General features: G+C 40.8%; 1 protein-coding gene across 7 annotated transcripts in view; it reads right to left on the reverse strand.

Annotated features, from left to right (window-relative positions):
- Positions 1 to 14,290, reverse strand: part of ARHGAP32 (Rho GTPase activating protein 32) — a 409,701-nt gene that overhangs the window by 192,987 nt on the left and 202,424 nt on the right. For 5 of the 7 annotated variants that reach the window (XM_030538283.1, XM_030538281.1, XM_030538280.1 and 2 more), the window contains exons 3-5: positions 14,067 to 14,158; positions 12,964 to 13,005; positions 12,497 to 12,581 (exon numbers count right to left, since the gene is read on the reverse strand). In XM_030538283.1, coding sequence (XP_030394143.1) covers positions 12,497 to 12,581; positions 12,964 to 13,005; positions 14,067 to 14,158 — 219 coding nt within the window. The remainder of the gene's footprint in view (positions 1 to 12,496; positions 12,582 to 12,963; positions 13,006 to 14,066; positions 14,159 to 14,290) is intronic. The other 2 variants (XM_030538282.1, XM_030538279.1) reach the window with 1 other exon arrangement.

Below are 14,290 nucleotides of genomic sequence, written 5' to 3' on the forward strand. Positions count from 1 at the left end.
GGCTATTGGCCAGAAGTCCAGCTCTGAAGTCAGAGCCACCGCTGGCAGCAGCACAGAAGGAAGGATGGCATGGTATGGTATTGCCACCATTAAGTCTGCTGACAGCCGAGCTGGGCCCTCAGCCAGCAGCCGCCCCTTTCCAGCCACCCAGCTCTGAAGGCAGCAGCGCAGAAGTAAAGGGTGGCATGGTATAGTATTGTATAATATATCTGTATAGTAGGGTAAAAGCACCAAAAGACAAGATTTCACAGGGGGGGGACTAGATTTCATGGTCCATGACGTGTTTTTCACGGCTGTATATTTGGTAGGGCCCTACCCATGGCATACATGCAAACATTTTAATGTACAATACATAAATACAGCCCTTTAGTCTCATGTGCCTCTTTCTCTGTATTTCCTTGCTGTATGGTGCAGATTATCAATGTGTGTGCACAAAGAGCAGCTCTCTTCTTGGTATTCTAATGGCCCTTCCTCCATCCAGTTTTTACAGTGACACCACAATCCAATGTTTGATTGACACATCAGAGAAAATGGATTATGACACTGTTGAGTGGGGGGGGGGGAACTGCTGACTTTTAAAAGTGAAAATAACCTAGAAAGTAGATTATACTGCTATAGCTAGTCAATAATTTCCCCAGAGATCCAACCTATGAAATCTGGCAATCCTTATTTACATGAATACCCTTAACCAGCAAGTAGTCCCAATGATGTGAATAGAGTTACTCATATGAACAAAATTTGCAGGATTAGGCCATTTGTTATCCAGATTTCTTGAGCAAGAAGTGCACTATAAAGGTACCTACATACCACTGGAAATCTAAAGCTAATTAAAAGCAGAATTAACTGGCTGGCCCTTAAGCTGCCAACTGTGTCGTTAAAACCAGAATTTCTGGCACATAAGCAAAACTAAATAAACTGTCTTTCATGCAAGCAGGTAAAGTAAACACGCAATGCAAATGTTCCAAATGATTTTTGAGTTAACAGCTAATACATCCACCAGCATGTCAAGTCTCCACTGGAGAATGAAAATATTACCTGCTACTATAAAAGCCAGGGATCACATCTATAGAAAGTTTGTTAGATATTAAAAACATATCAGCTTGGCATATTTTTAAAACAGCCTAAAGCATCAGTCAATGTATTTTTAATGTTCTTCTTAAAAGAGTGACTTATTGTTTATAAATATGCAAAAGTTTAATTGCCTTTCAAACTATGTAACATTATGAAATAATGATTACTTCTCTGGAGTATGTGGGTTCTTTATAAATATTTTTTAAATATATTTTAATTATACATTTTTCTGTTTTTCCAGGTCATTAACCTTTAACGAAGAACAATTTTCCAACACTTCTATGCTCCAGTCGCTAATCAGAACTTTTTATATCTATATTTCGGTGACATGCCACTAACGATGATTTATGATGAAGGCAAATATTGTAGGTCATTGCCAAAGTTAATCATTGGGCTTGTTCCAGCATTAGCAGTTCTTAAGATTTACTCATGTCATTGAATAGCCACTGCACGCTGAAGAAAAGCAAGAACTGCTCAAGTTAGTTTCATATACCTTTGGTGGTAAAACAAAAGAAATTGTACACATGTTGCAGGCCAAAATTTTCAACCTTGGCTGCCAAAAGTTAGGCACCTAAATAAAACTGACCTAATTTGCAAAGAGATGCTAAGCACTCAGATTTCACGGACATCAATCTGAGTTGTGCATGTTCCGCACATCTGAAGCATCAGGGGCTCAATACATGGATTTAAATCCTAAATTTTAGGCACCCAAGTTTGAAAAATTTCACCCAGATCTTTGCATGCATAGTATTTTCTAGGTTATCAATGAAAGCAGGAGCATGCTCATGTACAGCAGATTCAAATTAAGTCAACTAATGAAAGGTACAGGATTCACCAAAGTGTCCCAGCTTTAGGAAAACAGCATGGGTTCGATTCTCCTCTGATCCTGATACAAATTATGGCTGTCAAGTGATTAAAAAAAGATTATTGCAATTAATCGCATTGTTAAACATTAACAGAATACTGTTTATTTAAATATTTATGGATGTTTTCTACATTTTCAGATATATTGATTTCAGTTACAAAACAGAATACCTTATATTTATTTTTGATTACAAGTATTTCCACTGAGAAAAAAGGAAAAAAAAATCTTTTTCAATTCACCTAATACAAGTATGGTAGTGCAATTGCTTTATCATGAAAGTTGAACTTACAAACGTAGAATTATGTACCAAAAAAACTGCATTCAAAAATAAAACAATGTAAAATTGTAGAGACTACAAGTCAACTCAGTCTTTCTTCAGCCAATCGCTCAGACAAACAAGTTTGTTTACGCTTGCGGGAGATAATGCTGCCCACTTCTTGTTTACAATGTCACCTGAAAGTGAGAAAAGATATTCACATGGAACTGTTGTACCCATATTGCACGGTATTTACGTGTCAGGTGCACTAAACATTCATACGTTCCTTCATGATTCAACCACCATTCCAGGGGACATGAGTCCATGCAGATGATGGGTTCTACTCCACAACAATCCAAAGCAGTTTCCACATCAGAGTGTTGCTCTTTTAAGACTTCTGTTTAGCATAACTTGCAGGTAAATACCTTGTAATGCCGGCTACAAAAGTGCTGATCAAATGCCTGTTCTCACTTTCAGGTTACATTGTAAATAAAAGAGTGCAGCATTATCTCCAACAAACTTGTTTTTCTCTTCGCGATTGGCTGAAAAAGAAGTAGGACTGAGTAGACTTGTAGGCTCTGAAGTTTTATACTGTTTTGTTTTTGAGTGAAGTTATGTAACAAAAAAAATCTACATTTTTAAGCTGCATTTTCAGGACAGAGACGGCACTACAGTACTTATATGAGGTGAACTAAAAATACAAGTTTGTTTATCATTTTTACAGTGAAAATATTTATAATAAAAAATATACACTTTGATTTTGGTTACAACACAGAATATAATCTATGATAACCATGTAGAAAAACATCCAAAATATTTTATAAATTTCAATTGGTATATTATTTAACAGAGCAATTAAACTGTGATTTAATGCAATTAATATTTTTAATCATGATTAATTTTTTGAGTTAATGGCGTGAGTTAACTGTGATTAATCGACAGTCCTACTACAAATGCTTGGAAGAAAGATTTGTTGTCTCAAATATGCCCATAAAACATCTTATTAAAAAAAAGTCTGGCAGTATTTTTCCAAGAAATGTCTGTTTCTAAATATTTGTTAAACTCAGCCACCAACAACTGCAAGTATCCAAACCAAGTGGAACAGGAACATGGTGATCAGGAAATATAGATATTTATTAGAGGTGGACCAAAATTCTGTTTGAAATCACCTCCTGATCCTCTGAGAACATTCAGATGCACATCAAAAGCCTTGCAACTTGGGCTCATGATGTCTAGTATTTAGCCAATGATCTTATCCTATTCATGGCAAGAGATGGAAGAATAATGGTCATATGACTCAACAGTTAAAGTTTCCTTGTTCACTTGTGATAAATTTTCATGGGTTACACTGCATCATGATTCTGTTTAAACTTAAAGACAACTTGGGCTAAACTGAAGGGGATATTTGGGATCAGACATAGGCATTTAATCACAAGTGAAGGTAACAGAGTGAACCTCTCCTATGAGATAGAATTCAGTAACCACATACAACATTAGATTTAGTATTGGTAGAAAACTGAATCCCTCTTTTATAAAGAGAAAGATAAACACGTTTTACAGCACTTTGGATCTAGGACCTGTCAGTCTGGTAGGAGGTGCTGTATACAGTACATTTAAAGAGAAGACTGAGCAGCTGGACACACACTCAGGTTTCAAAAGAAACCCAGAACAGAATGAAATTGGTCATTCATATACACTTCAGTACTAGATCTTCAACTGCAGAGTAGAAACACCCTGTACTTCTTTAACGATGGCTACATTCTGCTCTGAATTATTCCAGTGCAACACCGTGAGATCAGCTCCACCACACTGGAGAATCTGACCCACATATTCCATTTAATCCTATTTCTAGCAATAGGATTTACATATGCACAACAACAGAAGGGACTTGATTGTCTCCTACAGATGGAAAGATATAAAATTGTAAAAGGCTACATAAAAAATGTTAACCTATCTGACTCCACTTGGGCCTTCAGCAGGATTTGAACCTGGCTTTGGAGGTAAAAGGATTAGCCACTGTGGCTTGACCTACAGGACTAACTCTTCCAGAAGCTAGAGATTCTGTGAACCTCTTATGGGGACAAACCACTAGAGAGGGACAAAAGGTCCTAACATGTCAATTTGCCTTGCTCCCCAGAAGAGTAAGTACAGATACTAGCAACAATCTTATTGCATTATGGAGAAACATCAACCATTGCAGAGTTACGATTTAAATTATCCTTCCTTCATAAATAAATGTGTTTGATTTTTCCCCAATTTGCTGGAAGAAAACCAATCTGACTGAAATTTCACAGGTGTGATCTTACTCCAGTGTAGACTTTTTCTGAAGTGTTTGTGGCAAATTGCATAAGTCATGTGGGAAATAAAAGGATCCAAAACTTGAGGTGAAATTACTACTTGAATACTTTCCTAACTTTTTTGGCATCAGAAGCTTGGCCTAGAAATCCACTTAAAAAAAAAATAATCTGTTTACATTGGCAAGAGCTGGTGCCAATTATGGGAGAATCACTAGCAGAATTATTTAGTTATTAGAAGCACTTCCATATTCACTGTGAGCTCTGCTGTTCTTCATTTCCTAAGCTGTCAAAGAGGACCTTGCAAAGTCTCCAATGGCCTCCACTGAGAAGGGAAGAACAATAGGGAAGCAAGCATATGGAAGGGACAGGAGACTTTGGTCTGGAAGAAACAGAATAGAGCATCACAGAGATGATGAGAGGCAAGGTGAAGGGGGATGGTGGTATCTAGTCTGGGGAGAGGAAATCCCTTTTGCAGACTGGCAAATAGCAGGGCTCATCCATGCACAGCTTGCAAACTCGACAAGGATTCTTGGTGCTCAGCCTCTCAAACATTTTTTTAAAAACCTAAAGCAAATTCCTGGGCTTACTGTCTCCTGTGGGTAATGATATAGGGCAGAATTATGGCTGTTTGTGTGATTTCTACTGTGCAAATCCCTTTTCTTTTTACGGAAGGGAAGGAAGAGAAAGGCTGTTTTGTGCTTGTAAGATTAACAGTGAATTTCAAGCCTAACATTTGTACTTCCTTTTGAATCTTTCACACGTTCTTTGGAGATTTTTTTTTCCCCCTTAGATAACAAATATATAGTTAGAAGTTTTGGGTTTTTTTCCCCCTTGAACATTATTTAAAAACAAAAACAAAGAAAACTCCTTAACAACAGGCTTTGCTCACGAAAGGCACAAAGAGAACCAAGCTGATCTCTACAAGGGTCTGCTTCCTAAGACACACCAGGAAAAGACCACAGCAGAAACGTGGCATGTCTTCTTGGCTTCAAAGTCTCAGCTTGCTGAAGGCATTCTGCTGCAAAACTGCTCAACTTGTAATAGAAATTCCTAGCAGCTGCTGCCTAGACTGGAGGAAGTGATTCTGAGTTCAAGTACTTCCTCTACCACTGATCATACACTTATAATACTCTTATACCACTTGCAATGCCAGGGGCTGATGGATGGGAGAGAGTGGACCTTCAATGCGCAGCAATCCCTTTTGGGGTTTTAGTCAGTCAGTCATTGTGCTGGTATATAAATATTCACACTAAACATATGGTCTGAAGGGGTAATCTGTCAAATAAAAAGGCGCCTGACGGGAAAGAGAATGATCATAACCCTTTATTCTATCCCACTAGACTCTGGAAAGAGCAAAAAAAATTGACTGACTAACCATTATGCTGCTCAGCTGTTCATATTGCAGTTCTAATGCACACTCAACCAAAGAGCATGAAAAATCAAGAATAAAATTGAATTTTATTTCTAACAAGAATTAAAGCTATCTCCAGAGCCCATTATCTCTCCCTTTCTCTGCCTTATGAGAATATACTATATTGATATACTTACCTTTATTCTAGTATTACTGCATCCGCCCTAGGAGGACTGTGGGCTTGTCTACATCAGAAAGTTGCAGCGCTGGTGAGGGAGTTACAGCGCTGCAACTTAGGAGGTGTACACATCTGCAGGGCACCACCAGCGCTGCAACTCCCTGTTTGCAGCGCTGGCCGTACTCCCGTTTTGTCTCGGGTGTAGAGGATCCAGCGCTGGTGATCCAGCGCTGGTAATCAAGTATAGACACTTACCAGCGCTTTTCTTGACCTCCGTGGAATAAGCAGGTATCCCAGCATACCTTAGGAAGCCTCTGGTAATCAAGCTGGTCTCCTTCCCCGGCTTGCTCTCGCGTTCCCCGAACCCCGAGCAAGCAGGTCTCCTTCCCTGAGATTTGCTGGGTGGTTCCGGGAACGCGAGAGCAAACCGCGGCGAAGCTGGTCTCCTTTCCCGGTTTGCTCTCTCGTTCCCCGAACCCCCGAGCAAGCAGGTCTCCTTCCCTGCGGTTTGCAGGGTGGTTCGGGGAACGCGAGAGCAAACCGCGGCGAAGCTGGTCTCCTTTCCCGGTTTGCTCTCTTGTTCCCCGAACCCCCGAGCAAGCAGGTCTCCTTCCCTGCGGTTTGCAGGGGGGTTCGGGGAACGCGAGAGCAAACCGCAGCGAAGCTGGTCTCCTTTCCCGGTTTGCTCTCGCGTTCCCCGAACCCCCCTTGAAGCCGCCCAACAGCGCTGCAGTGTGGCCACATCTAACACCACTTGCAGCGCTGGTTGCTGTAAGTGTGGACACTCTGCAGCGCTGGCCCTATACAGCTGTACTAATACAGCTGTAACAACCAGCGCTGCAAAATTTTAGATGTAGACATGGCCTGTGTCTCACTATGCTATTAATTGTTTAAAACTGCATGGTTTTGTGTGTAGTCAAGCTTTAGGTTTTACTTGGGGTCAATGAGTCCTAAGTCACTTTTAGAAATGAACTTCAGGTGCTCTTTTGGAAAAGTGGAGTTGGTACAGTTTTAGATAAAGTGATGTGGGGATGTGGAGTGGTTGTGAACAGGATAAGTGACAGGATAATTTTGGTTAAGTCTTGAAAATGGCCACCCCCTAAATGTTCTACTACTCATGTACCTTTAAAATGGAGTGTGTACTAAAGTGTTTTTTAGTACACACTCAATGATTTCTAAATGATTTGCCCAAGGTCACACAGCCAGTCAGTGGAAGGAGTAGGAATAATACCCAGGTCTTCTGACTCCTAGCTCAGTGCTTTCCACTACTGCCTAATACTATAAACAATGTGGGTTGGGGGCCTTTCAGTCTTTTCACCATGTGCCATCAATTGAATTTTGAGGGGCTGCAGACATATGCAAGGGACCACATCACAAATAACAGACAGGGACCCAGAAGGGTGGAAAGGGAAGAGCAGCTAAGCAGGGGAGGGGGAAGATTAAGAACCAGTCTAATGACACTGAGCCAGTACATTCCGACTGCCATATAATAATGTTTGGTATAGAAGATATGTTCTGCAGACAGGGCTGCATTACATATATCTTCCTTCCTCCCCCTACCAAAACCAGTCAGACTTGTGAAAGCTTACCCATTGTTAGATTTTAAAAAAAATTATCATGCAGAGCCTGACCTTTCAGCAAATAATTAAAAATTCAATGATGCAGACCTGAAGGATAAATGAAATACTAAATATAATTTATTTCCTCAATATACCAGTAAATTCTTTGCAATGTTGAGATCAACAAAGCGCATCCCATTACTAAAGTTTTGATCCCAAATGGATGTGCCAATAAATTCCATTAGTTGCCTGGTGAGCTAACATTTTGCCTTACGGAAATCTTGCAGAAAGATTTGTGGGGTTGTTTTTTTTAATGATAGCACTAGTCTTTGTGAAAGGATTTTTCCACCATTCATTTCAGTGTCTCAAATCAAGACTGAATATGCATTTACTGCATGGCTTCAATGTGGAAGAAAATATAAATGTTAGCAAGCAAGGCAATGCTTCAGAGGCTCTTTATTCATTTACTGCTGACTAATGGAACCTCCTGTTCTTCAGTGGATAGGTTGGATGACAATAGTGAACATTCATATAGTACTTAAGCTTTGTACGCAGCTTTGAAAACATGAACAAAGTAAGCTTCAGTACATCCACGTGAGGTACGGAAGTGTTATCCCTATTTATAAATGGGGAAACTGAGGCACAGAGCGATTAAATTAACGTTCTTGAGGCCAGAGTAGCAAGTAGTCGAATCAGGATTAGAACTCAGAAGTTTCTTGGATCCAGGGCTGTGCTCAGTCCATTAATCGACACAGCCTTTGGGACACAACATGCTAATCCAGCCACAGAGGAACATGCATAAATACACCATGTGTAAAAGCTATCAGGCCACCTCCTACAATGACAGAACAGAGCTGGTGTGTTTGTACAGTGTCAGCACAATGAGACCTGGCCTATGAGTACTATGGTAAGCAACTCATCCAGCAACAAGATTCCCCTGTAACTGTGGGTCTTGGTGTCATAGACCTCTCTGAGCTAGGGCACTGGCTGGACATACGCAATCCATAAACCCATTTATTATTTATAACACCCCAAATAAACTAATGCAGCTTGTTCTTCAGAAACAATAAACTGTATCACCTTGTTTGGATTTAGCGACTACATGAATGGTCAGCTCTACTGCCCTCTGGTGACTCAATCCTCAGAAGAATTCATCATCATTTGCATAATAAATTTCACTTGGCTTGTGTTCTATGGAAAGTAGCAAGAAAAGTTTTTTAAAACCCTTTTCCAGCTATGATTTAGAGAATTTCCTTAGGTACTGTGGCATCCAACACCCATTAATTTCATTGGGGACTGAACATCTAAATCTCTAAAATCCAGTGGATATATCCAGTGCCACATGAATGCTGACCAGCACCACCCAGGCAATCAATGTTTAGCACTATTGCCAAATACAGCTCTGCCAAAGCACCTCATCACTGACATGCAACAGCCCAGACATATCTCACTCCTGCGTCTCTCTTAACAGGAAAATCATACTGAAATGAGCGTGGTTTTGTTAATCCAGCACTATGGTAAGAAGAGAGCAAATCCATTTTCACCCATCCCATGAGATTGATAGAGGATCGCCTCTCTAGAAATGAGTCTCCAAGCTGTCAAGTCCCATTGCTCCACCAAACCCCTATCACAGACGACATAAACATTAAAAATCAATTTGAAAGCTGGCCAAACTGTTATTAGACACCTTTATACAATTACTAATGTCGCCATAAAATACTGCCTGTCTACTATGCAAATTTTTAAGCGTGAATAGTTCTTCAAAGGAAATTACACCCACTAACCCTTCAGATTAAAGTTAGTAATTTGCTATTAGGTGTCAAACTATCATTTAAAAGTATGTCATTCCAGCCTACTTCTATTGTCTAGTTTCCTTCAATTTATTAGCACAAATGCACCACTTAAGATGTGTGAGGTCTATCCAACACGATTCTCTACAGCAGGGAACTATATTCATGCTGCACTAATGGTTTTAATTTGTTTTTCTTCTTTGGCCTTTTAATATTCAGTCTTCTGCTACCAAGGAAGCATCATAATGCCCCTAATCTTTCATAGCTAGAGACTCGGGCTCAAATGTGGTTTAGTTCACAAGAGCAATGAATCTCAACCTGTGCCTGAATGTGTTTTTGCTCACATTACAAAATCACTGTACGGCTTGACTCCACTAGTAGTCACTGTTTGACAGAAACGAGGAATAGGGCAGGTAATTAGTACCCCGATTCAGCAAAGCATTGAACCATGTGCTTAACATTAAGCATATGAGTAGTCCCATTGTTAAGTTAAGCATGTGCTTAACTGTTTTCTAAATAAGAACCATGGGGGGAAATTTTCACAAGTACCTACGTTATGTGATCCAAAATCCCATTTTCAAAATTACGTAGGCACTTAGGAGCCTACGGTCTACACGGGGATACTCAGAAAAGTTAATCCAAATCAACTAAAGGTATGAATTTAAAGAGGATTAATTAAACTGCATTTAGCCTCTTTGTGGACATTTTGATTCATAATTAAAGTGACCTCAAATCAGTTTAGCTCAATTCACTTCCAAAGTGAATTAAAATAAACAAAATTAAGGCCACTTTAATTCTAAATCAAAGCATCCACACAGGTATTTAATTCCGTTTATCTAATCCACTTTAAATTCACACCATAAGGGAATTCAGATTAACATTTCTAAATTCCACATGTAGACAAGCCCTAAATTCGTTTTTGAAAATTTTATCCCAGATCAGGATTCGGGTTCATTGGAAGAAGAACATGAAGAAAATTTGTACTGAACACATCTCTCTCACTTCATACTGTGATAGTATCTCCCTGTCATCGGTCCTGTAACTGTGCCTGCAGCATTAGGAAAAGTCAATATATACTTAAACCACAAATGCAATTCCATCATTTGTCTTCAAAATATTTTAAGCAAAAATAATATGCAATAGCATGCAATTTCACTCAAGTACATGTATTATGCATTGTGAAGACTGGGTACTCATTATCTTTGAATGACAAAAGAGAAAAGAAAATTCTCAGAGGAATGCACAATGCAGTAAAATATAAATCTAGATAGAGAGAGATGTACTTAGCACCTACTCCATTATAAAACCTTTTTTTTTTAACGATTAAAAGATTAATAGTGTTACTTCTGAAAAAATAAAAGGAGACATGGGTAGGAATGCAGAGATAGCCACACTTTTCCAGAAATACAATGCAGTACAAGGACTGGATCCTGCTCCTGTTGGCACATTTCCCACTGACCAATGAGAATGTCATATAGCATGGAGAGTGGGTATGATTGAGGGGACAGGGCACTGGTATGGAATTCAGAAGTTATGGGTTCTATCCTTGATTCATCACTGTCCCCATTTAACTATGGGCAAGTCATTTCACTTTCTGCCTGTTTCTTCTCATACTCTTTTTGCCTGTTTTTTCTGCTAGCTCTAATGCAGTGGTTCCCAACCTTTTAGGCTGGCAGGCGCCAGCAGAAGGACAACTGCAGCCGAGGAGCACCCGTCGAAATGCTGTCGAATTTCAGTGGCATTTCAGTGGCGATGCCTCTCGATGACGACACTTGTCGACAGTAAGCGGCATCAGCAAGAGACATCCCCGCAGAAATTCGGGGGCGACACCTCTCGATGATATCACTTGTCGCAAGCAAGCTTTGTCATCGAGAGACGTCCCCAGCGAAATGCAGCTGCGGCATTTCGGCAGGTGCTCTCCCAGGGGGCAGGACGCGGGTGCATTAAGATGCCCCCCTGGGCACCATGGCGCCCGCAGGCACCGCGTTGGGGACCCCTGCTCTAAAGTGTGCGTATGCAGTGTCTAGCACAATGGGGCTCTGAACTCAGCTGGGGCCTCACGGTGCTAACAACAATAATAAATCCTGAACGTTGAAGACTTATTGAAGTCATCTCCTGCAAGACCTTTCACCTTGTCCCTTCAAACAATGATAATGGGACAACCCTGTGACCTGACAGCAGCTGCCTTTGAAAAATCAACTCCCACATGGGACTCGACTGCTGTCACACTCCTTAGCAGTCAGAACATTCCACAGCGGTGGCTCAGAAGATGCACATAAGCAGAATCTTAACTCTCAAGGTAAGCTGTTCAATTACTTTAAATGAAAGAAAATGGTTTAGATGTCAAAGGGATGTGGTCTGGGGATTTAACCCTCCCGCCAGCTATAAGGCTGCTTCTCTGGCTGGTACATGCTCAAGGCATTAATGATGCTTTCTGTCTCTGAAGGCAGGGAACGAGGCTTGTACCATTTATGAGCCTCTGATAGTGCTTCTTGGTCCAGGACAAATCTCAGGTACAATTCAATAAAGGGAGGTTCTGCCTGGAGGGAACTACAGATTCACACAGGAAGGTAAACTGGCATCGCAAACGGACTGGAACTCAACCTGACTGGCAACCCCTTGTTGTATTCTGCCTTAAAGAGGGCAGAGCTGCTGGAATATAAGACCCGGGCCTAGGGCCATGTGAACAGAATAGGGAAACCTGAACTCAAATCCATTCTAACAACATATACTAGGGCTATATTAATATGCACACACATGCTTATTCTCATACATACATATGTACACACACACACACAGACAAAAACACCCTCATTATTAAATCAGTTGTCTGTAAACATTCAAGTTCTGTGCCAATTGCCGTCTTTACAGACACTGCCATCAACTCACCCAGGTGCAATATATACTATCGTTTACTTCAAGGGTGTGCACAAACGTAACTGAGGGCATAAACTGGCCCTGTTTATCAAACCAGCTCCCAAAAAGGGACCCTTTCTGCTCCAACTTCTTTTTATCAGACACTCTAACAAAGAAAGCAAACCTATCTGGAGGTCAGTGCTTTGCTCAGCTTAGTTAGCTAGTCAGACAAACACAACCCAATTTTGTACGTAAAAGAAATCTGAAACCTACCTGTATGTTGCCAAAGTCCACATTCTCATAATGGAAATGTGCACACTCTGCCATCTTCGGAAAGTGGCCCTTGGTAAAGGATAACCTGAAGTACATCAAGAGCAACCCATAAGATGCACATCACTGAAACAACTGTCAGAATCGCGTGTCATGATGAAATGTAGCTAGACCATCTACATTTAAGTGCCTGACCAAGACCATCCATCATCCTGAAGCTAAGAGAACATACAGTGCTGCTTATTTTGATGCACTAAAGCAGTGAGGAAAGGGATTTGGTGAGGGAGGTAAACTAAACTGCGAAGTGACATTAATCATTGTCTTTTTAGGGAAACGCATGCATTCCATCACCACCAAGGCCAGTGTCTATAGGGAAGGATGCAGGGACAAGCTGTCCCACCTGTACTTGCATTGGGGAAATTCATCTGTAAACAGCCTGACACAAGAGACATACGAAAGTCAAACTTTACCTGTGAAAGGCATCACAGCCCATCAGTTCCGGGTTGATGGATCTGAGGGTGCAGAACAAATGCTATTTATCCTTTGGCTTTTTAAAATTCAGCGGTGAGGCATAATCATCTCTAAGCATCCCCAAATACAGCAATGGCTGACAGGGAGATGCTCTGGTTCTGCAACAGGATCTTCCTTCTGCTGAAGCTGCTGCAGACTCCTATAGATACTTCTAGTTGTGAGCCAATGAGATTGTCTTTATCTGGCTCACTCTTCCCACGGGAATATAAGTGGGAAGTGAGATACAGCATCTAGCTGCTCAGAAATAGAACAAAGAGCCATTTTCCCTAACAGCATCAGAGCATGATAGCTCTGAATGCACAGACCAATGCTGGTAGCTCTGGACCATCTGCCAGCACTTTAAATAAGGATGGGATGAGTCATTTTTGCCTAATTTGGACCCCATTCACAGATCATTGGTTTGAATTATGCTGAGGGAAGGCAAATGAGCATAGAAAGGGAACAGAACAAGGGCAGAGAGAAAAAAAACAATTCAATGGAAAAAGTAGTGTGAAAACAGCACTGGGCAGGTACAGTGGAAAAAAGAAACTGAAAAACGGAGCAGAGACAGAGAAAAATTCTAATGAAAAAAATAAAGGTCATCCACTTGTCCCAGTTTAGCTTTTCCTCTGTGTCAGGAGTACAGGGGAAGTATTACACTTATACTTTGCACAGGCTTGCCTTGAGCACTTTTTTTTTTTAATGAATCATCTTTGGGGGGAAAACCCCATGGTTTAAATGACAGCAAGAGTGAGATTCAAAATTCAAAGTAGCTTTGTAACCCTTCTCCCCAAAAGCAAGTGTGTAAGGTTTACAAAACCTCCACCTCTATAAGCTTTATCCATCCCAAGCTTTAATATTTAGAGCATGCCGACCAGCAGTTTTGCTTTTCACAGGCAGCATGTCCACATTGCTCTGATAAGCACTTACGGCCTGGCTTCTGGATGCACTGGGGCTCTACTGCACTATGACAGTCTTGAGCACAGCTAGAATCATGGAAGTTAGAGCACAGATGACAGAAGAGCTACAGAATTAGCTCACAAAATAAGCCCATTGCTCTTACTTTTTCACATTCTTCATTTTCATGCTCGCTGTGCTGCTGCACATCCGAAGTGGCAGCTCCCCTGGAATCTCAGGGATATCTGCACCTCTCGCCTACACACACACCAAAAAAAATAAAAAAGGGAGGAAAGAGAAACGTTAGATTTGATTGAACACTACACTTTGGTGCCTCCAACACATGCACTGTCTGTGCAATTCTCACATATGTATGCAAGATATACTTCA

This window comes from Gopherus evgoodei, chromosome 19 (genome assembly GCF_007399415.2).
Source record: "Gopherus evgoodei ecotype Sinaloan lineage chromosome 19, rGopEvg1_v1.p, whole genome shotgun sequence".
Lineage (NCBI taxonomy): Eukaryota > Metazoa > Chordata > Testudines > Testudinidae > Gopherus > Gopherus evgoodei.